Here is a 26,334-nt window from a genome sequence, read left to right on the forward strand (position 1 = left end):
AAAATGGCTTTAAATCTTACTTTTTTCACATATGTAAATAGATTCTTATGACTATGGCCAAAGTTGAAGCTGGGGATAACAAGACAAGATTTTAAAAAATAAAAGAATAAGCCAGAAGACATATTAAGGCTTACACACTCACATGCAAAGTAATTTCTTAGTCTCCTCCAAGGTATTTAAAACAATAAAATAATCAAACTCAGTTTTTTCAGTCTTGTTAAAACAAACTCCCAAACAGCTGCAACAGCTTAAGATTGTTCTAGTCAGAACAAAACCAAGACAGAGACAGAGGATGAGCACTCAGCTTACAAAGTGCAGATTTGGGTGGGCTCAAGTCTTGCAGTTAATTGCTCAATCCCTGATGGGCAGCAAGGATGGAGGTGAAGGGAGAGCAGATAACATGTACTGGTACATGTACATTGACAGCAAGGCTTTTAATCTCATCAAGCTAAGAAACCTGCAAAATGAAAATAAAGGTCGCATGAAATAACACCCTGTCTGCAACTGTGCACATTCCAGCCACAGGGTGCTGAGGCAGCTCACAACACACAGCTGCCAAGTGGCTCTTGGGGGCTGTCCCTAGTCAGCACACACTGGGAGCCTCTCACACAGAGGATACACAAGGGCAGAAGAAGATGAGCCAAGGTGACATGAAGGCAGGAGCCCAGGACCTGTCTCCCTGTGCAGTGGGACAGATGCAGTGAGGACAGGCACCTGTGTCACCTGTGTCTTCCTGCCTCCCACAGAACAGATGGAGCCAAAGGTATTAGACCTGAGAAGTGTCACGGATGGATCATTTTAATCGTGACACCTCTCTTCTCTCCTAACAGGTAGAATTCTCTTGGATTACACAAATCTTTCACTTTCAGAAGTTTTTTAAGCTAAATCACTTTCAAACAAGCAAAGTGATGTAGATCTAAGACAGAAAGCTAGGGAACAGTGGCAAAGAGTTTTGTGACTTTTGAACACCTAATGACCCCAAACCTTCAATTCTTTTCAGGCTTGTCCCCATTTATTCTTCACAGTATTTTCCACACTTATTTACCACTTACACTAATCCAGCAATTTCAAAAGAAGAGAAGGTGAGGAACTTCCCATAAGCAAAAATAATCTCATTTTTAATTTCATTTTTATCCAATTTGAGTTTTTTCTTTTTTGTAAGAAACTTCTGTTTAATATTTTCATGTCTTCTTTTCCCTGTTACATTTTTTTGTGTACTGTCATTTCCACACTGATTCATATCTCCTTTAAAAAGATGCTCTTGGTATTTGAAACTGAATTGAGGAAAAAAAGAAATACAGGTGAGAAAAGCAAGTGTTGAAAACCAGGATAACCTCAATGACTGAGCAGCACTGCAGGATACATACATGTCTCTTGTGGTTGCCTCGCAAAAAGGAGCTGGGGATTCCATTTTTACACTCAGAATCACTCTGTTCTTCATAGCTTTCAAACTCACTTGAACTCCACCCATATTCCAGTGAGCTGTTTCCACCATCATCACCATTTTCAACATCATCATAAATCATTTCCTCTGCAAGAATTAAACCAAAATAAAAAAAGCTACACTGAATATTTGTTCAAACACCAAAAAATTTGTTCAGGATATGCCATAAAGAACTGCACAGACTTTTGTATGCACATTAAAAATTCTGAATTCAATCCAATATTCAAATACGCAAAGGAGATTGTCTTTGTTGAAATAGAGTACTAACAAAGGACAGTGTTATGGTACACACCATGATCCTTTTAGAAACATGAGCTACTCAAATGACACTGCTGAGTCCAAATCCCACAAAATGATTTAGAACTTCAAAGGAAGTTTACACTATAGCTGTGAATGCACATCTGCACTGAGAAGCATCATCCTTACATTTGTAAGCTTGCCATTTATCCCTAGGGACATCAGCTAAAATGATAAATGCTAAAACACTGCAAGAATCAAATAAAAATGTCACTACTTCCAGCAGAACAGATCAGACCAAAGTAGCAAGAAAGGTGTTACACAATGGTGTTTTATGACTCATCACCACCAGTCACTGGAAGTCTCCCACACCTGGCAGCTACCTTGCTCATAATTTACTTTAAAAACTAGAAGTATTAACTTTTTCAAGACATAACCTTTTCAAATCTATATTGCAAGGGCTGACCAAAGTACCTCCTGTTAAAGACACAGATCTTTCCACTGGCACAGATGTCAAGAACATAAAACTTACTCAAAATAAAATGGAAAATTTAGAGCCAATTGCTTATCAGGAAACAGGAGTGCACTCTACCTGCAGCATTATTTGTCATTACAAGTAGAGAAGTGTGGACACTTGTTGTGGTACAACACTTCTGCAAGGAATCACTACTGTCAGAGGTTTTGATGCAGCATTTACAACTGCCTCCTATTAAATTCAGGAAACAGCAGCTGTGCTTTTAAGATTTGACATTTTATTTAAACAGAGAAAAAAATATATACTCAAAAGAAAAGCTGGCATGTTTTGCTCCCATCTAAACCCTGGATTTTAATATTAACATTAATTAAATTCTTTAACACAGAGGATTCTAGTCTAATTTAGAAGATTCAGATCTAAGAAAAAAATTAAATTCCCATGCATATCAAGACTGTCCTTAAAATATTGTTGCTGAAGAAGACATCTTAGTGGTAATCTAGCACGATGAGTAATTTAAAAGAACCATGATAGTAAGCAAAAATAAATCAAGACTTATGGAAGTCTAACTCCTGTGCTGTCAACTTTGGGGCAGGATTCTCCCCATGAATGGATGAATTTATCTTGTTCTTACATTGCACTAATGCAGATTGACTGAATTTTTTTTTTTTTAATAGTTGCATCTCCCTGACAAAATACACAAATAATAAACATCAAGATCATGAATGTACGAAGACAAAATTTCCCTTACCACCTGTTTCCTCAGAATCTTTAAATTTCTTTGGGGAAGAAGTTAAAATAATTTTCATCAATGTCTTATGGGTTAAGCTAAAGATTCTGAGCAATATACTCAGCAGAGCTTTGCTCCATGTCCCATATCCCACCTAGCTCAGCTACCTGGGCCTGGTGTACATGTTTCTTGACTGATCAGCAACAGCACAAAGATGTCCCTGCTCAGAGTAGCACAGTCCCCTGAGGGAACTTCCAGTAATATAAGCATTCAAGTCGTGAATGTAACATGGTACTTTCAATAATAAATGAAAAAAAAATCAGTAGTAATTTGTAAAACACCTTGCCTGAACACTACTAAGGACAAGAAATAAAACTGTTACAGCTTTAAAGATTAATGTGGTTTTCACACAAGAAAGCTTAAGTGTTTTCTTGATTCATTAACAATTTGAGCATCAAACACCTACACTCTCCGAGAGCCATGACAAATAAAATGCTGGGCTCCCAATAAGCCAATTCACTCTAACAAAAAAATCAGTCAGCAGCAACTGATCTTCAAGCAGACTTCACTATACCCGAAAACTGCAAAACAAACCTCAGCAAGAACTCAATGAAATATGCTTCTTGAGCCCTAACACCATCATTTCCAAGAAAGGTAAAATCTTGACTCCAGCAACTATTTTGAGATCTATTCTGCCCTCTTCAAATATGGTCAGAACCATCAGGAGTGGACCATTTCAAAGCTGAAATAAAACACTTCTGTAGAGTCACAATCAGGATGATGAACAGCCACTCTGGACCATTTCCTCCACGTATCAAGCATTTATATATTGAAGGGGACTTTCAAGGAAAGAGCTTCTCTCTATAACCATGACAATGATACATTATCATACATCATTTAATTATTTAAAACATCCTTTTCCTAACTACCTTGCCTTGTTCAGGGCCCTACAACACCCAACACTGTAATTCTCTAATATGCAGAATACTCAAGTATTTTGAACATTGTCTATAAAACAAAGTAGAATTCAGCTTATATAAGAGCAGTATAGGAGACCTGCTGAGATAGTCCTTTAATTGTTAGTATAATTCTGAACCACCAATTACTGACCTACCAATTACTGACACAATGTTAATTCCATTTACATATATTTTAGGTACAGTAATTTCACGAATACAAGCCGCACCAATTTGACCAAAATTTTGGTGGAAACCCGGAAGTGCGGCCAATATTCCGGGGCGGCTAATACATTAACAAAATTCTAAAATCTGCCAACACGGAAGTGAGAGCCCGCGGCAGCCCCAAGCCAAGCTGGAGCCCGGCCGGCCCCGGCAGAGGTAGGAAAGCCTGGCAGAGGCGGGGCCTGCAGTGTGGGGGGCGGGCGGCTGAGCCTGGGCCAGCAGGGCGGGGCAGGGGAGCGGCAGAGCCGGGTCAGTAGGGCGGGGGAGCCCGGGAGAACTGGGGCTGGCAGTGCAGGGGAGCATGGCAGAAGCAGGAAGGCCGGCGGGTGGGGCTGCCTGGCAGCGGGGGAAGCCCAGCAGAATCGGGGCCAGCAGCGTGGGGGAGCCCGGCGGTGCGGGGGCCTGCAGTGCCGGCCAGGGCGAGGAAACGCGGCGGCGGTGCAGACGGGAGGGGGCGGCCGGCGAGCCTGGCGGCGGCAGCCCACCGGCAGGGCTAGGGAACGCGGCGCGGCGCGGCCGGCGAGCCGGGCGGCAACGGCGGCAGCCCGCCGGCAGGGCTAGGGAACGCGGCGCGGCGCGGCCGGTGAGCCGGGCGGCGGCGGCAGCCCGCCGGCCGGGCGAGCGAACGCGGCAGCGGGGCGGTGCTGACGGGAGAGGGGGGCCAGCGAGCCCGGCGGCAGCGGCAGCACCACCCGGCCAGCCCCGCCGAGCCGTGGCGCTGAGCTGGGCTACCCGGCCCCGTCGGCAACCATGAGCGGGCCGAGCCTTCCTGGCCCCGCCCCGAGCCAGTAAAGCCCGCTATGCCGCGATCCTGTTACTAATTGGCCAATTTGTGAAAGCTGCGCACGGATTCTCGCGACGAACGAAAGTGCGGCTAATATTCGGGGTGCGGCTTATCTATTGACAAAGACAGCAACATTGTCGAGGCACCGGAAGTGCGGCTTATAATCCGTGCGGCTTGTATTCGTGAAACTACTGTACTTAATAAATATATCTGTTTAGTATGCATGCACATCTTCCATTTTACATTGCTTTCAACATTACAAAGATCTCAAACCTGGTTCAGAGTCTGAATCTTCTCTTGGCACATCATCATAAATTACCTCATCTGGGTCTAAAAACAAGATAGAAAAAAAAAAAACAAATGAGAAACTTCCTAAAATTTCAATGGGACCAAGTGTTTAAGAGGTATTTGGACAATACCCTTAACATGCCTTTAACTTTTGGTCAGCCCTGAAATGGTCAGGCAGTAGAAATGCTGTAGGTACTCTCCAACTGATCTATTCTATTTTATTTTAAAGAATTTTGGTTATACTGGCATATATGAATACAATGGCATTATGGCTCACTCTCCACTAGCATTTTGCCTGCACATCTAATCATTCAAATGTACAAAGCAGTATATGTTATCTGTGAAATTTCAGAATTTTATCTGCATTGCTTATGATGACTTTTGGTAGCCTGAAAACAAAAATCCACTTCAAAAGCCAGTATTTCTCCCCTGCTTCTTACAGAAGTATGGTACATTCTGTGCTGTGTTGAAGGCTGCTCATTGCTTTACTGAATGGCTGCAGAAAAGCTGAAATTGACATTTGAAAAAGAACCAAAACTAAATAATGTAATGATCATCATAGTACATTAAGAGGTAGAATGACAACACAAATGCTTCAGTCACTTCACGAAATACGTAAGATGAACCTCCAGCCCAGTGGGAACAGTTGAGAACAGGCAGGATAACCTGTCCTCAAACCACAGAGTCTCTGTTCTGATTTAAAATGCAGCTAGCAGCCAAGAATCAACAGCACACACCAAGACAGTGGCAATTCTTTCCCTTCCACCTCCTTCAAGTACTTACTTACCAACCACTGCACAAGAAGAGTAAATTCAAATACAGTCACAAATATAGGCAAGATTTTGAACTGGAGCTTATTTCCAGTGCACATGCATAGATGGAGCCAAATGACTTCTGTAATATATGATTCCACAGACTCCAAAAGGTGGAAAAGTGAATATTAAACTTATTCTAAAACACAATTTTATTACACAGTTGAATGTTCTAACTGGTACAGCTTGGTTTTAGGACCTACCTGACCACATTCTACAGTTGTACTTCAGTGCTCACTGGTACTTACTTTCCATCCATGCAGTATTTGCAGGATCTGCAACCCATTTGGCCAGGGCATCATCCTCTCTCTTGGTCTGGTTATCTTCACTTGAAAAAGAGGCCATTAAATAAAAGAAGTAAAAGTTACACCACGATGTTTTTAAACATCCATGAAGACAAGACAATAAATATACTATTGCCTTCTAGTTTCCACTCCAAGGCTGCTGATTAGTCAAAAATATTGCTTCAGCATGTAGTTGGGTGAGGAATAATCTATTCTAGTTAACAGTCTGACAATTTTAGTCAGAAAATTGAAAACACCTTCTTTACAATCTTAAAAAATACTCTGCTTTTGAGTTCATCTACCAGAACACAGGAAGTTCTCTCAGAAACAGTGAAGTGAGAGCTTTCTTTCCATGGCAAATAGAACTAAAGACATTCTGGGTTACATCAGGAGCAATCAGGCAGAGCTGTTATCCTCCTCCACCTGGTGCTAGTGAGGCTGAACCTGTAGCAGCATGTCCAGTTTTGGCTTCCCAACACTCCCCTGCTAGAATGCTGTGAAGAAATTGAAGCTACCTCTAGAAAGATGTAGAGAAATTGAAGTAAGGGACTAAAGCATATGGTTAGGAGGTAAAAGACATGGGGATTATTTAATCTGGTGAAAAGGATGTTATGGGGTGATCTAAGAGCAGCTACAACTATCCAAAAGAGAACTGTAGAGTTCTCTACAGAACTACAGAGATGGAATCAGAGGTTTTTTTTTTGTTTGGGTTTGTTTTGAGGCCCTTTTTATTTATCTTTTTTTAAATGCCAGACAAAGGGGGAATGGTCAACAGACTGCCCACTGGAAGATTTGGTTTGGACATTTGGGAAGGTAGAGGGGGACAAAGCGGAAAAGGGAAAGTAGTACAGCACCCCCATCCTTGGAGGGTTTGAAGACTCAGCCAGCAAGGTTGATCTGATGGAATATTGGCAGTGGTCCTGCTGAAAGCAGCAGGCTAGACAAAACCTCCAGCAATCTGTTGCAGCTAACTTTGCCATCAGTCTATAAAAATTCAAGCTAGCATCTTCAAAAATGTCATGCACAGTTACACACACCAGTGCTGATTTTAGTATCCAATCAGAATTACAGGACTAAGAAAGTGGAAAAAAAAAACAAACCAACAAACATGGAAGCATCACACAAGGAAAACACTTATCAAATGCAAGCTTTTGTAGGAATTAAGGTTTTATAAATCATTAAAACATGATGAACTGACAATCACCTATTCTGAGGGTCCTCCAAGTTTACAGAATTATAATGACATTCTTCGGTTGCTGACTGTGTACCTGCCAAGTGGAAAAAAAAAAGAAAAAAAGAAAATGTTAGCAATAACATGTCAGTTTGGCTCAAATGGCACATTTTAGCATAAGAAACTGATTAAGAATAATTATTCTTGCTAAAGAATAATCTCCTTCTTTGCAATAGTTTTATTCTTACATGTGTTTAAAAAAAGAAGTTTCTTCATACCATGTATTTTTGAGAACTAAGTAATTCAAAGACACAGCCATTTCTTAGAAGAGCTGTAAAGAGGAAATCACGTCTGATGAATTTATCTCGCAAACATATATTCCTCTACAGGTAATAAGGACCACAAAAACATTTACTTTTACTTGACAGTGTTCCTAATGGTGGTAAAAAGCAAAGGCTGGAATAAAGGCTGGAATTATAGAAGAATTACTGCCTATCTAAAGAAAAGTATATTCAAAATACAAAAAGGAAAAGGCAGGATATGAGGAGTTTTCCTACTGTCTTAACATTAAGCTGTTAACTTTCTCAACTCTGGTTACAAAATAGATCTCTTGTTTCTGTAATAATCTATAGTTATTTCCCTTTCTAGTTTCCTCTTTTATCATGAAATTGTACTAGAGGATGGAGAATACATCAAATCATCAAGGGAAAAACCCCACAGCAACTCTAAATCCACCAGAATTGGAAAATAAACAGAAATGCATATAGAAAAGACAAAGGGGAGAGAAAATTTTCCAGGATCTAGAAAAAAACAATAAAAGGTATGAGAAGAAACCATTTGGCTTGAACACTGAACTTCGAATCTGAAAATTATTTCATTACGTTAAAAAGGAATCGGCATTAATCATACTCACCTAGGGTGAGTGTTATAAAGGAAAGGTACCTGAGTTTAACCAAGGATTCCCCTTCAAATAAAGTAAAGTGTGTAAATACAGTACCTTCTTCATCTACAGAAACACTGCGTATGATGACAGGGCTGGAGTATGCTGGCAATATCAAAGGTAGGTTGGATGGCACCGCATATCCACAAGGGACAGGAACAGAATATCCACCAGACAAGCTGGGACTTGCACATTCATCTTGAGGACTTGGTTCTGGTGATAAGGATGGATCCTTGTCTTGGATTGGGGAAATATTTATGACTGAGTAGGGATTTACTTTGGCTGGAGTGCCTTCTGCAGCGGGTTCTGATGTTGGCAGCTTCTCACTGTGTTCTAAATTACCAGCTCCTTTAGTTGAAAGATTAAACAAAAAATACAAAGTTTTATTTTTCATACCTGTTCAAGCTGCTTTAATAACTCTTTGCAAGTATGTTAAACACTGACCTGATCTTTACTATACAAGTTGCTTACAACCTAGGACTCAAAATTCCCACACCTCCCCATTTTACAGATGAGGATTGCAACAAGAGCAAAACAAGATGAGTTACAAAGATGCCTATGGAAAAACAGTAACTTGACTGACAGAAGCACATGAGTCAAAACAGTCTCAAACCCTAAACGTTAAAATCTGGATTCTAGATGAATTTGAATTCTACAAATACAAACACAAGAAATATTTTAAGGGTAGTCATGAGGACAAGTAAAATTCACTGGAGGGACATTCCTCAAAGAACCGTCCTGAAAATGCACTGTTAAGAAAGGAAGGAAGAAAAGAAGTTTACAAGTTTTCCTCTTTGAAAATGTATTGTTTTCTCTTATACAAAGTTCCCAGTATTTTTTGAGACACACTGAGGTACAGCAGAATCACAGGCCCCTCTGAAGGGAACTGCATCCCAACTGATGAAATTATTTTAAGCTGTAAGCATAACTTCACAATAAGGGTGAGCAAGCAACCCTTCCCCTGCTCAGGGAAAGATCATGTTTAAGTTCCAGGTTGTCAAACTGCACAGTACGTGAAGAGTTATCTGTCTTTAATTGCCATAAGTACAGTGAATCTGTTTACAAAAGGAAATGGGATCAAAGTAAGCAAAATCAGCTGTTAGCAATTTTAGCAGAATACAGCATTTTCCAGACTGTACCTCAGCACTTGGAACATTTGAGTATGTCAAAAAAAAGTTACAATATATAGCATAACTTCTGTTTATGAACAAAATTCATAAACTCAAACTCCACTTAGTTTTATGCACAACATCTCAAGCTCAGCAACTAGCAAGTTTAGCTGTGAAACAGCTTATCTCAAGCCATCCATGTCCTTAAGACCAGCAAAGGTATACACTTTTCTTGTAGCATGACACTCAGACTGTGGCCAATCCATTGGTTTGGATGTCACACTTAAATGGGAAACCTCACAGGAATTACACGTGATGGTCACTTGCCCTGGCAGATCTACCATGACTGTAACTGGCAGGAATATTCAAAACACTTGCACGTGTGAGAGACTGGATTATGCCTCAAAACAAATTGACCATTTAGCTAGAGGTGCCTGGCAGCTTTGCTGAGGCCAGGTTTGCAAAGAGAAGGCAGCGAGTCTTTGGGTGTGTAATGACAAACCTCTGGTCGGCATAAGACAGAGAGGGTGAACTGACCACCACCAGAGGCTACAAACTGGGCTCTGAGGCTGCTAAGAGGCAGATCTTGGGGAGACAGCATCATGCTTTTATCATGCCAAACTGCCCTCCCTTACACACACGCTGTCCTCCCAGGGAAGGTCACATTCACACAGGCTTACTGACACAAGAGGCAGCTGCCTTAGAAGAGTTCATAAATTGCCAAGGACCCCTGAAATGCCCTCAGACTCATTTCTCACACCTTCCACCAGAGAACTGCACGTGATCAAAAACTTTGCCCTCACAAAGGAGTGCTTGAGCACTACCATCTGAACCTGAGAGTGTATTAACCCACCAAATTCTGTATTTTGTGGGCTTTTTCTCCCACCTCTGACAGATCAAGACCTTCAATCATCACTTCAATCAAGTCTCATCACAGATCCATGGGTGATGATTCTGTATCTTCCTACTCTTACCCTTTCTTTCTCTTTCTTCCTCTCTTCCCTGAGACATTTTATTAAGCAGGTGGTATTTTTATGCTTTGATATTGCCATATTGCTATATATAATAACAAAAACGGCTACATATATGCTCTCCATTGCAACCAAATTGTTCCAAAATTAACCCAACGTGTGTATATCTACGAACACCAGTCATTCAGTGTCATTTCACTATGATCTGCTCCAAGAAATGCATTAAGAAGCTGAGTTACCCTCAGGGGCAGGCCATAACACCACAGAAAACTCCTGTTAAAGTACTTTTGTTACACTGCCAAGAAAAGGCTTCCTATGATCAGTCTTAACTGTTTAGCCCAGTGGAGGTACAGACCAACAGGCTGACTTACCTGCAACACCAGCCTCTTGGTGCTCTATGTGATTTCCAGGAATAGATGGCTCAAGGGCTTGCCTGTCTGCTTCTGGTATCTCATCTCCACTATCAAAGTCAAACTGTTCTCCCTCGTCCTCCTCTTCATCATTCAGACCCGTGGCTTTTGGTTCATGCTCTAGAACTGTGCAGAAAGACACACCTTTGGTTGTTTGCTCTTAAGAATGATTTCATGGGACCAGTAAATGCTCCGCATTACAAATGAAGCTTTCACAATGAACCCTTAGATTTCTAGGTTACTGGAACAGAACAAAAGTTGATTGATGTGTTGATAACCTCATGCAGTTTTCAGTAAATCCTTTAGTGGAAACAAGGCGATTACTTGAAAAGAAATAAACAAGTAATAATGCAAATACACTTGCTTTTGTCATAATGAGCCAAATTATTTTCAGAAAAACACTTCAACAGCCAATTTTTGAACAGGAAAACTTCACAGATTAATTTATTTGCACAGGGACTTTGCAACTTCATAACTTAAATTAATTTTTCCTTTCTAATTCAAATTCCTAAGTCTATCCTTTCCTAAGAGTGTACAAATGCCAGTGACAATAACTCAGTTCGCACGCTCCAACAGAGAACAGCAGATTGGTTTTCCCACTCCAATCCAAGATAGTTTTAAACTAAGGATGTCATGCAACATGCTATTAGCTCTATTACCATACATGCGTGCATTCTGGTGGAGGGAGGGTGTGGACCTTTTGAAGAAGTAATGCCTGAAATAATGACACCCTAATGTGGATAGGAAGGGTGGGTTTGGGGGTTTTTTTCTCTGCTTGGGAAGATACTATAGCACAGATTTGGCACTGTACGTGGGGCACAGGAGAGGGAGCAGGAAGTCTCCCCCTATGCTGCTGGGGAAAACCCATGAAAATGTAAACCCCTTCATGTGCCTACAGCATAAAATGATATCCAAAAAAAAATATAAAGATGTAAACACGCAAGTATGTGGTAAAAATTTACCTGAAGGTGATAAGGTTCCCCCCCCTCCTTCCACAGGTAACATAAAATGAAAATTAAGTCAAAGACGATTTGATCTGCTGCATCATGACGTTATCAGCTATCCTACCATCCAGGACACATTTTTTATCTTCATGATAAAACCCACAACACCCCAAAGCTCTAGACTGCTTAGATTGTCATGGTAATCAGCATTCCTGCCAAGGCTTCTGTTTCTTCAGGCAGGCTGAGCCAGCATATTTCACCACAGCCACAAATAACAAGATCTTTCATGCAGCCTCTCTGCAGGAGAAAAAGTGAACTAATTGCAAAAAATAGTAAGGAACAAAAAACCTGGATTATCCTGCGTTTATTGTCATACATTATGGCTGAGGCAGCAGGACATTTAATTTCATTTTTATGAATTCCTTTCAAAAATTCTTCTGTATGAAGTCAGGCTTCTCGTTTTTGCTTTGTCCATTAGCAATTCATTTTTTCCTACAAGATGCAAGAAATTCTTCAGAGCTCTTCCAAGTGATTAAAGACAAACATGGCATTCTTCCTGATTCAGCATCCATCTGACTAAACTGTTACACTTGTTGCTTGACTGTGTAACGGGGAAAAGAAACAAAAGAGGTGAAGATGTCTGTTCAATATGAGTAAAAAAAAAACAAAAATTGGATGTGCCACCTAATTATTTTTTTCTGTTATGGTTGTTAACACTGCCCCACTTCATTCATTTCAAAACATTTACTTAGAATCATAAACAAAAACAGAACTTGATAAATGGGCACTGCAGCCTAGAAAGAGCCCATAATCACATCACTGATGGGACAGTGGGTTAAGATTACTAAAAGAGACAAAAAAAGAAAGAATACATTGTCTGTCAGAAAGGGTAGACAGGAGACAAACAAATCCTCAGTTCAGAAAGTTCTAAAACTGTATTTCAGCTTTGCATCATTTCTACATTTGTTTAATTCTGCAGGCATAAACTTTAGCCTTTTAAATTTACAGATACCTTCCACCTCATATTTAATAAAAAATATTCTCCTTTAAGCTTTTAATATTAAGGACATACTATTTCAATTGATGGAAAAAGTATTTTAACAACAAAAATAAAATAAAAAAGAGAATGGGGGCTTTTTGCTTCAACTTAAGAGCTGATCAGAACTGCAGATAAATACAGACTACGTCACACAAAAAAAAAGACAAATTCCTGTTTTGAAAATACCTATTTTTCACAGTTCTTTGTGTTATGTCACAACAACACACAGACAAAAGCTGTTTTTAAGTGCTACAATTAGGAAGACAGACAGCAGCTAGACCCAGCCTGAATCTGGCTGCTAAATACCACCACAGATCTTGCAAAATTTCATGCTCATGAAGAAACCTCCAGTTCCTCCTACCCTTTATCTGCAAATCAAAAGGATCAAGCCAAAAAGCGCATGAGGCAAGTGTTCTTGCTGAAACAAAAAAGAGGGAGGGTGTGTGAGGAGGGGATTTTCAAAGGCAGAAAACACACAGAGGACAGCTATTTTTTTAAAACATAATTTTAAAATGCACTGTTTTGGGTTTTTTTTCTGAAATAATACTCACACAATGCTTAGAATGACAGAGTCTGGAATTACTTCAAATAAATTAAATTAGTTACTAAAAATCCAATCTTCCCTTTCACCAGTGCTCACATCCTTAGCTTTATGTGTGACAATCAGAGCAATGAGAATACAAAACTTGATTGAACTTGTTCATCTTATGGCAATACCACTCTGAGAGCTCAGTAAATGCTTTGGGGAAATTCTTGTATTTCTGAAAATTTCTATTTATAGTTTTCAAGACTGAAAAAAAATCTGATATAATGGAAATATTGCCTTCCAGTTAAATTAAGTATGAAAGTGCTAATTTAGAATAAGAGAGAGGAATACATGTTCTCATAGCTGTGCACAGCACACAGATTTATTATTTTTTCTGTGCTTTGTTATCCAGTGAAATGGCATTTCTTAAGTCTGCTTCAAAAATAAGCTCACTTAGGTTTTGTTTACAGAGACCTGTTGGGGCATAAGCAAATTTTAAAAATGTTTTGTTGCTCTGCGAATTGCAAAGCATTCTTGGCACCATTTGCCTTCCCATCCATTATCCTCAAATTATTTATAGTTCAATGTAATACAGGTAAGGAGTTAAAAGACTGACATTAATTTTAAAGCCCAGATTAAGTCAGTGAAGCTTCATTAATAGTTTTCTTAAACAGTTTATTTTAGTGACACAGAAGTAAGATAAAATAGCTCTGCACTTACTCTCAAGTGCACTTTGAATACCACATGAACACACTGGAAATAATAAAAGCACCCCAAAATGTCTGTTCCCCTTTGCAATCTCATAAATCCATGATGACCCAGAAGAAGTCAACTGAAGAACTCAACTTTCTTCATGAAAAACCATGATGAAGGAAGAATGAAATAGAACCCCAAGCACAAGCAGTTCACAGTCTGGGGCATGGCAACAATAAACCTGGAAGCCCTGGACATAAACAGGCATGCTGCCACTAAGAAATATGAATACTTTATGTTTTAAGATTTAAAAAATACTTCTAGAAATTGAAGACTTCTGTATAATTAGGAATATCATCTTTGTAATCAGTTGTAGTCATTTTTTTAAAGTTCACAGGCTACTATGGAACAAAAAGCAGAAATGCATCTATTATGCTTAAAGAAGTCAATAAATATTTTTAGTCACTTCTGCCATGACCAATTAAGGAAATAAGAGCACAATACTTCAAATGGCACTTATCTAATTATTATTTAGTGAAAAAATATGAATACAATTGAACCTAAAACACATTGGCAGGAGTTGCCTGCTCTTATTCCAACACAGTTTTAAAACTTTTTTTTTTTAATTCATTATTTTGGATTGCAGCAATACACTTAGGACTGCAAAGACATACTTTCCTTTCAAATTAATTCTGCAGATGTTTCAATTTTCTACAAATACTTGAGTGTCTTGAAACACACAAAACTTTTTAGTAAAAAAAGAAAATAAAATGTTACTATCCCAGAATATTTTTAGGTATTGTAACCTGTGTAAATTAGCGAATTTTATAAGTCAAAACAAACTCCCAGACATAGTAATCTAAGTGCTTATTATTTATCCTTGATACATTCCAGAGATTTCTCTGATGAGACACCCTTCCCTTTACAGACATGTATTTCTCAACAATTAAAATCTGCCAAGCTCCTTATGTAAGTGTACAATAGAAATAAGTTTTGAAAGCATGCAGATACCAGGAAACAACTGAATTTTTAGAGTTACCATGATTTTTTGTAAAACTAACCATTTGCGGTTAAATGCACCCTGCTGACTGCGCTCCAGGATAAATGGCATCTCAAGCTATTTGCTTTTTATTTCAGACAAGATTTTGTAGCAGAGGCTTGGTGTTAGGATGGTGAGCCTTGTACTAGGAAACACTCATGCCTGCAGAAGCTTCCAGATTAGGCCAACTTTGTAAAATAACAGCTGCCCCATATTCAGCAAGAACTTGAAGACAGGTTTCAAGAAACTTGGTCACCACTGGACAGCCTCTTGCTTCTCCCAGCTTGAAAGCACTACTTAAGTTGCATTCCTACAGCTAGAAAGCAACATGGTATTTTCAACCCACTCATTTCCCACTTGTAACCACTAATTCTTCAGTTCCAGGGGAGAAAACTGTAGTTAAATATTCTTTCACTCTGGTACTCGGCTGACACTTCCCTCTTCTGCCTTTCTTCAAAGGACAGCAGGTGTCCAGGACCAGCACCTGCGCAGTGAGAGCAGTGAGGGGCAGGACAGGAGGGACCTGCACGAGTCAGTGCTCCTGCCAACACTGCCCTTCACTGACACTTCCCAATCACACAGCACATCCACCAGAACGGCATCCATAAACCACCTCCTCACACAGTCCCACAGGTGCGAAGTATCTATTTTGCTGGGGGAAGATAAACATCGAGGACAAAACCGTGTATGCAAAAACACATGAGTGAGCACTCCTTCCCATGGGAAGCAGATCAAAGCCAAGGACTTTCATTCCCCTTGCACTCAGAGTTGTGCTAAGCTGGCACTGCAGGGAACCCAGGTCCCTGTGGTACAAGCACGCTGCTAATTACACACGGCATGCACACACATCCAAAGCATGACCGCAATGTCAGCATTACCAGTCCCTGTGGAAAACAGCTACAAAATACCCCAGCCAAACCAAAGAGTATACATTCATGTAAAAAGTGTTTCCAGTGATGAAAACAATAGCAAAACCACATGAATTAGCAGGCTTTCCCTGCAAATAAATAACAAAGAAATAAGTACAAATGCCTCTTTAGTATTTTGCAAATACACACACTACATACTAATTATGTTGCTGAGCATGCACAACAGATATTGTTCTTCTGGATAAAAAACAAATTCAAAACCAGAGTCAGAAGAGTAATGAATCTGCCTGCTCAAGTTTCAGAGAGCCTGCTAACAGCAGTATGCCTAATACCAAAAAAAAAAACCTTTCCTTGAAATAAAGCCCTGGTCTGTGGATGTTAGGAGAGATTTACAAATAGCAAAAACCCTGAAGTTTACAAACTACTCATAGTGCTAAAAAAATAAGTCTTCATTAGCTAAAATTTAAAAGAAAAGTTGAGTTGCAAAAAAATCAAAAGTCTAAAATAAAAGCATTAAGACATGAACCAGGCTGTCCACAGAAAAGCAGCAGCAACACCAGCAGACTTGTACTCCTTTGTAAAGCCTAACATGCTTCTCAGTACTGGCTATCTGATAACCAGAAAGGCAGCCAAGTAAAATCAGTGTTTTGTGGCTACTCAGTTTCAATATTCAGCGCACTGGTATTGCCTGCCACCACTAGAAACACAGATCAAGCCTGGTCCTGAGGATGTCTTTTCCATCTCAGCACCATATTAGCACATTCTGACATAAAAATGTCACCAAGAAATTTTGCTGGTGCTGTAAGGAAATCCTGTACAGATGTTATTTGGAATTCCGCATAAATGCATGAGAGATCCCTCTCTATGATGACAAGCATCTATCCATATTAAAAGCTACTAGCTTTCCATCAGTATTCAAGGAATACCAATACAATTAACCCTTAGCACTTCCAAGGTCACCCATCTGAATTGGTGTAAATGCCACCAGGCAGCTGAGCTGAGGTACAATGGGTGTGCTGAGGGTGGTTGTGCAGCTGGGCTCAGCCCCAGCTACTGTGCACACAACCTGCTGAGCTCACCTACAGTGTGCTGCCAAATGGACAATCCACACAGGGAACAGGAAAACCAGAGAGCTCTAAAGAAACAGAAATCAAACAGCACACGACTACAAAGTCATTGAGAAAATACCCAGCTCTGGCAGCACAAGGACAGAGCATGTTAAGGTACTATAAGATATCAAAGTACAAATGACATACAAAGGAAAAACAGACAAATTTTCTAGAAAATGTAGTTTTGACTATGTAGTCAACAACTTTATGAAAAAAATAACCATTTTTAAGGAAACAACCACCAGTGAGAGCAGTCTGGGTTGTTATTTATTTCTATACTTCTTTTTCTATCAGTTATCAACTATTAATACCTAGTTTTACAAATAATTACTTTTACTTTGAAGCAATTACTGTTTAATGGTTTAAGGGATAAGCATTTCTCTAATACAGTCCTTTTAATTCTAATTAGCAATATAAAACTGCTGAATCATGTACCAATACCTTGGACTAAAAGCTTTTTAAAAGCAATTGGGAACCCTATGAAGCAGGAGGCACCAGACACACCCTGAAGATCTAAAACAGGGAGCATGAGATCCACTTCCACAGGAAGAAAACATACAGCTTGAGTGCATAAACTGACTACCATACTAAAGAAAAGCTGAAAGCCAACCAGAGCAAAAACTTGAGATTTTAGGTCTTGGATCACTCTAGCAAACCTTTCTACCAGGATGACACAGTCTGGTAAAGTTAGCAAAGGATTTTGACTTTGCTTTTGGATCATGTTTTTCCCTCCCCACTGCCAGCAATTGTACATACCTCCTAGACTGAACCTCCAGATGACTTAGGCAAAGGGATGCCTGAATCCTGGATCATTGGTCCAGGCTGAACAGCCTATTGTCTAGCAATGTCAACATTTAAGAACTTACTGGGTCCCCCCAAAGACACCACTCAGAACACCTAAAAGCCTCTGACTTCCCACAGATGCTGACATGCAGCTGTTGATGTGCTCAGCCCACCTCCACAGCAACAGCCCAGGCAGGGATGAGGAGATCCACACAGCTCCAGGAATCCAGTTGTCCTTTGGGGCACACACCAAAGGTTCCTTGTTCCCATTACAACTCCATCTAGCACTCTGAGCAAAGAGTGCAACCTGTTCACATGTTTAAAGATAATTAAGATTTAACTCTTTGTATTTTCCCGTTGATAAATTTTGGACAAACTAGGTATTCAATTTTACAGCAATTTACTGTATCTTTTTACTAAAAAAAAGTATAAATTAGAACAGAATGATTATGTCCTGTAAACCCATGACAATAGTGGAAATATTTTGGATTTCAGTTGGCTCCTTACCTCCTCATTTCTATGGTTACCCCTTCATCCAGCCTAAAGAGCACTAATAAGATAGACTGATTTGTAAACTAAGCACAATACATGCAAAATATGACAAATCCATTATCTCAGTAACTTATGAGGAGGGAGTTTTATAGCACTCCCTTTCTTAGCATTTCTTTAGTTATTATTTGAGCACATCTTGATCTTCTTTGCCGTAACATGGCACGGTCCAGTTTTAGCTCAAAAAAAAACCCTGTGGAATTCAATCAAACTCATGGAAACAGTAATTTTTAATCACTGAACTCTCAGAAGTCCTATTTTTACAGTACCCTTTTAACACACCTGTTACCAGAAATTCTATCACCTTAGTGGATACTGGGCAACAGAGATGTTTCCTTGGGACCTTTCAGACCAAGAGCCCTTCTCACTCATTAGCCATGGAGAGGGAAGGAAGCTCTGCCTTGGTCCCAAGACTGATCAAAGAAAACCACTATAAAAAAAAAAGCAAACATCCCCATTCAGATCTTCAGCCAGTCCTCACTGAAGTCAGGAAGGAATTTCTTCCAGTTTAAAGTGTCTTGTTAAGAATTGGGTTGGTGTATTTGTTTTCTGCAGGAAGGTTTTGGTTGTGGAGGGGCTACAGTGGTGGCTACTGTAAAAAGCTGCCAGAAGCTTCCCCTATGTCCAGCAGAGACAATACCAGGTAGGTCTGAGAGAGCTGCTGTGGGGAAATTGAACTCCACCTCAGCCAGACCCAATACAGTTGGTAAGCATTCTTCTCATGCAAATATGAATGAGTCACCATATGATATGCATGGGCAAACAGCAATCCCAGCCAAAGTTAATTTTACTTCTACTTCCCTTTGCAATACAGGAGACTGCTAAGATCCTCCAGACAAGTTATAGTTAACAATTCACTGCTCCCAGGGTATCACCTTCATATCCCTCTGTCCCCCCCCAACAACATACAGAATGGGTCAATATAGAGACTGGGAAGTCACCCATCAGTTGGCATCCCCATGGCACAGCAGCACATGCATCTTCCCTTCCAGCCCCTAGAGAGACTTCTACCAGCACAAGGTTATCCAGAAACTATCATGTTTTCACCTAAACAAAGTTATTGAGCTCAACAACAGACTATTTAACAGTAAGACATATTCTTACAACAACCCTTCTTCGATCTACTAAAGCATCTTCTGTATTCATTTTAATGAAAATATGGTAAGGCTAGAAAGATTGTTTCAATGAGGAAGAAAAAAGAAAATCTATACAAGGGTCTGGAAGAGACTTCTCCCAAAAACATCTGGAAAGTATGTTTTTTTCAGATTACTAGGCATAGTTTCAGTTCCTCCATGCAGGAAAAGCAAACAGCACCTAATAAATGTCTCATTCAAAAATTCATACCTTATTTAAGTCATTGGAATGCAGACAAGCTTTTATCTGGGACAAGTTCCTGCACAAGGTAAGAGCATTATAACAAATCATAAAAAATATAAATCTTTCTGTAAACTCTAGAGTAGAATCATTACAGAGGTTTTAGGCATGGTTAGAGAGTATTTACTGAGTTCAGTGAACAGAAGTAAAAACCTTCAAAAATAAAAAAAATTCTCAGTTCTTGGCCAGCAATTTATACCAGCCAGTAAATGATAGATACAAGTCCTAAAGAGGCAAAAGAAGTATAGAAAAAAATAACTCACTCTGTTCTTACATGTTGGCTCACTGAAGTCAGAATTTCAGAGCTTAGTTTCAACTGTTCATTGAAAGAACACCCAAAAATCAGCACAAATTCCATTACCATTTCTGGCGTTTTCTTAAGCAATCAACATTATTTACCACCAACCAATGATCAAGTTTTGCTGCAAACCCCTGAAAGGTCTTTACCTCAACTACTCTTTCTGATTAACATGTCTGGGCCTTGTCCCTACAAGCTAGCAAGTAAAAAGTCACCTTAAAGAGCAGCTGAGTAAACAGAAAAAAACCCTACAAAACTACTACATCTTATTATTCAGAAAGAAAACACCAAATAATATCAAAACAATTAAGTCACCCACCAAGAAGTCCATAACAGTAATATCATTGAATACATTCTAAACATCTAGCAAAGTTTTTACCATTTTTCTTCAAAATAAGATATAATTACATTTATGAATACTTTGCTTTCTTTGGGGTTGCTGAAACCAGAAATAAGCTATTTATTAATTATTTATTTTCTATTTTTCTCCCCAACACTCAAATATACTTGGCTGGAAGAAAAAAATACGTAAATGGGAGTGACATGTCCCACCATAAATGGTTTTTGCAAAGGGAATTTTCTTGTTACTCTTCATTACACAGCTTGTCTTAATTGTCACATAAAACAATAAATCCTTACCTTAAACAATGCATTTTCCTTCATTTACTGAGAGAAATGTGACCTTTAGAAATAAATAAATTGTTCTGTTACAGATGGGATGTCAGACACTAGCAAGCTACTGCCAGTTTCAAAAACAAGGAGCCATTCATAACTACAATTCATATTCTGTTCTCTTTCTTCTGAAATCTTGGCTCCCTTTTTACAATCATTTGTAACTGTCTGTATGCTGAAAATAGATACCTAACAATATTGTTTAGCCCAAGACCAAGTCCCTTTATATCTGCAGCTTAATTTAAGCAATTTCTTATTTCCCCAATCACAGTAAATAAATACAATCTCAGTGTCTTCAATGTTCTGTACTTTCAGAAACTAAATCATAAACATACAAGTGCTTCTTGTCAATATAAAGAAAGCCCAGTTTAACCACCCCTTGTCTCGGTCACAAAATTAGCTATTTAAAACTGTTACAACATAAATAAACTACAAAATTTTTCATTAAATAGTTGAAAAAGTAACTAAATAAATTTTCTGAAAGAAATACATATAGAATACAGAATAAAAAGCAGCTCTCCTAGGAGACAAAGCCATCTCTACAGCAAAAGACAGCAGCGCATTACTGGAATAAACAAAAATTGTTATCAGTTGGTGGGTTTTTTGCCGAGTTTCAGGTTTTTTGGGGCTGGTGTGTTTGTTTGTTGGTAGGGTTTTTTGTTTTAAGGGGTTTTTTTTTCTTATAATGTATAAGGTCATCCCAGTGGAAACTTTTATGAGAGCACAGTTGTTTCCACCTTGCTCTTACCCAAGGACTCAGGCCAGACTTCCTTCTCAGGGACAGAGGAGCAAGGACTATTTTAGTGTTCTGGCTCTGACAGGGAATCAACAAAAAAACTGCAGGAAGACACAATCACAGCACTCAGTTGCATACAGGATATCTGGATTTAAGTCCTTGGCCTCCTTGCTCTACATGTCTCCATATCAGGAGCAAAGAAATATCCCACCCACAGGTCCAGAGAGCTGATTTTTTACATAAAAGGTATAAAAAACTGGTGTCTAGGAGATGTTTTTAGTCTACTACCAGTTTCAGCTTTACTGGAGCTGGGGATAGTGGTGTGGGTGAGTGAACATCCAGCTCTCCACTACACTTGTTCCTTGAGGACACCTCTCATACTTCTCAAATGAAGATGATTCTCTCTCTCAGGTAGAGAGAATATTTGGCAATAATATGAAGACTACGCATTCAAATTAAATCTCACAATGTCCATGTACAAACACTGAAATTTTAGTATTTCCCTTTAAAATTTTAACATATAATTTATGTTAATTTTCTATAAATGGGAAAAAAGCAAACGTATATTCAGTGTGAGGAAATACTCTCAATGCTTTCTAATAGCTTTCACGGAGAAATCATATGAGGCATAGTGCCATGCACCAGATAGAGTGAGAGACAGACATATTCAGAGACAATGAAACTGCAAAACTAAGACACAGAAAGTACCCCAAATTTCCTTTGGGCAAGAAGTTGTTTCTCATGTATCCATCCTGTCAGGCAAACAAACACAGCTTTACTTTGGAAACAGGCCCTCAAGTCCTCACTTAAAGAAATGGACTTCCACTTTGCAAGATGACCAGATATTTTCCAAGTAGAGGAAAGAAAAACTGCCAGACACGACATCTCCTAAAAAAGTAGTAATCTCACAAGTACAGGCCATCACACATAAACACCATCCCAACACTAACATCCAGCCTCCAGTCCCAGATGTTCAGTGTGAAGGTAAGTCCTGTACACAAGAGACTCAACATGATTCCAGATTCTCAGAACTACCAGCTTTGTAATTCCTCCCTCCACAGTCTGCAGTCCACAGTATATCCCCTCCTTGTCTAAATGGGTTTGGTTAAGGACATTCCATTACAGCAACCAATTAAAAGAATAATTATAACTTATAGTCACAATAAAATTTGTCATTTTCATTTAGTTTTCATGAAAGGATTTTTTTTTTGGTTGACAGAACAAGAATCATCCTCTATTTTATTTCACAAGATAGCCATGGAATTCTTCTATGTAAGAAATTCTAAATACCTGCTCTTCATGCCTAAATTCATATGTACAGACACACTAAAGAAGAGAACACAAGCTAGCACTACCATCACAAGTATCCACTTTGGAAGTACTTTTTTGGATTTTCCTCTTAGCCAAGGAAGCCTTTGCATCTACCCTACTCCAACAGCTCCCTGGTTGCTAAAACAGACATTCCCTTGACATACAATGGGAAAAATACTAGGAAATTTTTAATCATGTCTAGATGAAGAAGCTCTTTTTAAAGCAATCTAAAGGACAGAATACACAGGCAATAATTTTTCCAAGTTACTCGCTACTTGAATTTGCTCTGAGGTAGGAAAGGTAACCAGCACAGACTTGTCACTACCTGATTAGCAATGCATGAATGGAATGTCCAAACACCTATGAACAGATAAGTTGCATAAGCAGAATAAATTAAAACAAATAAAATGTTACATTCCATTCTTTTATCACATGTAGTTTTTCCTTATCAAGTAGTGGTAGAAGCAGTTTCACTATTGACCTTTACTGCACCTTAATTCAGATGGCTATGGCTAATGAAAACACATTATTTAACCTTTCATCTATTTTCTTGCAACATCCTCATGACAAAGATGAAGGTTTACGACTAGTTTTCCCCTTTTTATACATTAGGATTGATAAAAATAAGTTTGGAGAATTCACTGGACAAAACCATAGAAAACTTGCTCGATAAGAATAAAGCTGAGATTTATAGTGCAGGGTATACACTTGTGGATAGAAAGGAGCCCACATCACTTTCAGCACTAGAGCTATTTTTGTTAGGACAAAAAATAAGTAAACAAAAAAATTTCCACATCATAAGAACATTCTTTCTAAAAAGGCAATTGATTTTTTCTGTGGCCCCAGTGGAGGATTTTAGAATCATGATGTCAAAAGTAAGAATTTTTTTTTTAATGGTGTAGCAAAGGGTTCATCACCCAACAGGAATCTCATCCTCACTATGAGCTAGGATAACCCACTCATGTGCTCACTGTCTGAAGACACTGACAGGTGCTGCTCACCCCTCCTGAACAGACACATGGATGGCCAGTGTAGACGTATGCAAAATAAACCTTCATTTGTTAGTTGCTATGTGTATTTGCTGTCATACTTGGCCCTACAATCCTCACTTCTTTTCCACCTGCAAAACAGGTAATGAGAATTATCTAGAAAGTTAACTAAAATGTCTTTTAGTGGTATTATTAAAATTTACCTTCACTGACAATCCCTTTAATATGGTAATAAGAGAGTTAGCAATAGCAAACTAAAAAGATATACAAGTTCCACTAGATTCAGACATAGATTTTTCACATGAGAGAGAAAGCACAGAATATTCTGAGCTGGAAGGGACCCACAAGGTTCACCAAAGTTCCACTCCTGGCTCTGCACATCATACCATATGTCTGAGAGCATTAACCAAGCACTTTTTGAACTCTGTCAGGCTTGGTGCTGGTCTCTGGGAAGCCTGTTCCAAATCCCCCCTACTCCCCTCCCCACCCCCAAAAAAAGTATTGATTGACATTGACGCAAGATTAGGTAGAGCAGAATCTCAATTTATGTTAAATAAATCTAATCTCAGCCTATTAAGAAAAAAGGACACGATACACACAGTTCTACATGCCACAAAAACCTTTGCCAAGAAAGAACTTGAATTCTGGAATCGTACTGAACTGCATAACCTTGAAATTTTGTCAGAGTATCCCTCAGTTGAAATGCTGCACAAAGTTGGAGCTGTTGCTGCAATTATTGGCGGTCTTTGAAAAACAGTAGCCTTTGCTCAAGTGGAAATATTGATTCCTTGGGGATGGTTCTTCCCCTACAGCACTACATTGCTTTGGAGATGGATTAGCCCGTAGAGACAGTTTCACAGTAACTGTCACCAAACAAAACTGAGTTAAATTCAGGGTCCTGACCATATGGATTAGGACATGGACAGCCAAGGAATTGTTGCCAACAGTAACCTCAGTGATATCTCAGAGCATAAATGAAATTGCCGATAATGTTGGTGAGAAACCTAACCCATTAAAAAGTTGATTTCACAAGTTTCTGCTTCTTTCACATTCCAGACTCCATAGGTAGTATCTAGAAGCAGACCTCTATCTGTAGTAGTGCCTAAACTAGAGAGAAAGCAGATCTAAAATGACAATTCCCAAATTCCTAAAGAGTTACAGCTGAAGAAAACTAAGATTAAATCTGTTTTTATACTCAAATGGTTTCATGTAAGTTCTGTGTGAACATTGAGTGAAATGTTTTAAGGCAATAATGTATATTATTTATACTTATTAATATATCAATTTTTCAATGTACATAATAAAGTGCAAGTCCATAAGTAATATTATCCTATATAAGGAACAGATAATATTTTACAGAAAAATCACTATCTCTACAGACTATAATAGCAACTTAACTGAAATAAGAGCAGTTTCAACCACAGATGTCCAAGGATTTATGTTTTGGAACAACCAGAACAAGCACATAATACCTCTATGAAGTCTCCCAGCATCCAGCTACCAAAAGCCAAATCCTATTAAGTATTAAAATATGTAGTAGCAAGCACTACACAATGATGTGGTTACAGGAAATCAAACAGGATTAAAAAATCATCACATGCTATGTTCTCTTCAAACATAAACACAAAAGGTAGTGAGACAGTGTCTTTGTAGATCCCACCTTTGTGCCCCCAGAAACCTGGCTTGCACCAGAGGCCATCCAGCTACCAGCATTCAGCAGGCAAGGGGCACTGAGTGTTAACTTTACACAATGAGCCCCTTAGTCCAGCTGCTGTAATACTCTTCTGCAAGTGGCTATGCTCTGACTAAACAGAGTTGTTGGAAAGACATACTTTCAGATTTGGACAGCAAGGACCAATTGCTCCCAGGTTTCTTTCCATCATGTTCTAACTACACCAATGAGTGAAGGCCAAGAACAAGACAGGGTAGATGACAGGAGCTCACGTTTCAACAGAATACCACTGGGACCAAGTCTTAGGGTGATATAGGGAAAAGGAATGTTGCAAAAGTAAAATCACTGCTGGAAAGATAATCAAATTCTTATAGAAAAACTGGCTTTAAACTCCAAACTATTTCAATTACCTTCTGGTGGTGGTGGAGGGAAATCCTCTGTGTCCATTCTAGTGTATCCACCGCTCCTTTAGCAGACTGGAAAACTCTGCAAAAATGAAGGGAATATGTTTTGTAGATGAACACAATTTCCAAATATTGAGACACTCCTTTTCAATTTGGCCAACTCATACCTATTAGCTAATACCATTATGGAAGAGAGGAAATTTGCCTGGCTTCTTGCTTCGATATGAATACAGTCCAAATTTTTATGTACACAGCCCTCAGTTTTGGAGCCAATTCTTTTAATGATCTCAGCAACCCAGCTGAAGAAAGACAAAGTTTTTTAACTATTTGGTACTCTGCAGTTCCCACTGTGACAATCACAAGGAAATTACTAAAATATGTTATTTCAATGTCTGTTTGGAGTACATATTCCATCTCAAAATCTTTGTGAAGGGGTGAAGGATAAAAATTCTAGAAAGTTTATCAGTTTTCATGATGCTTTTCTCTATTCAGCA

At 39.1% G+C, this 26,334-nt stretch overlaps 1 protein-coding gene across 4 annotated transcripts in view; it reads right to left on the reverse strand.

The window, feature by feature from the left end:
• Nucleotides 1-26,334, reverse strand: part of ARHGEF10 (Rho guanine nucleotide exchange factor 10) — a 110,278-nt gene that overhangs the window by 71,553 nt on the left and 12,391 nt on the right. For all 4 annotated transcript variants that reach the window (XM_033054997.2, XM_033054994.2, XM_033054996.2 and 1 more), the window contains exons 2-8: nt 25,847-25,922; nt 10,795-10,959; nt 8,401-8,691; nt 7,437-7,500; nt 6,197-6,276; nt 5,122-5,178; nt 1,368-1,531 (exon numbers count right to left, since the gene is read on the reverse strand). In XM_033054997.2, the coding sequence (XP_032910888.1) occupies nt 1,368-1,531; nt 5,122-5,178; nt 6,197-6,276; nt 7,437-7,500; nt 8,401-8,691; nt 10,795-10,959; nt 25,847-25,883 (858 nt within the window). In that variant the 5' untranslated portion in view covers nt 25,884-25,922. The remainder of the gene's footprint in view (nt 1-1,367; nt 1,532-5,121; nt 5,179-6,196; nt 6,277-7,436; nt 7,501-8,400; nt 8,692-10,794; nt 10,960-25,846; nt 25,923-26,334) is intronic.

The sequence above is a fragment of the Catharus ustulatus genome, chromosome 3 (assembly GCF_009819885.2).
Source record: "Catharus ustulatus isolate bCatUst1 chromosome 3, bCatUst1.pri.v2, whole genome shotgun sequence".
Classification (NCBI taxonomy): Eukaryota; Metazoa; Chordata; class Aves; order Passeriformes; family Turdidae; genus Catharus; species Catharus ustulatus.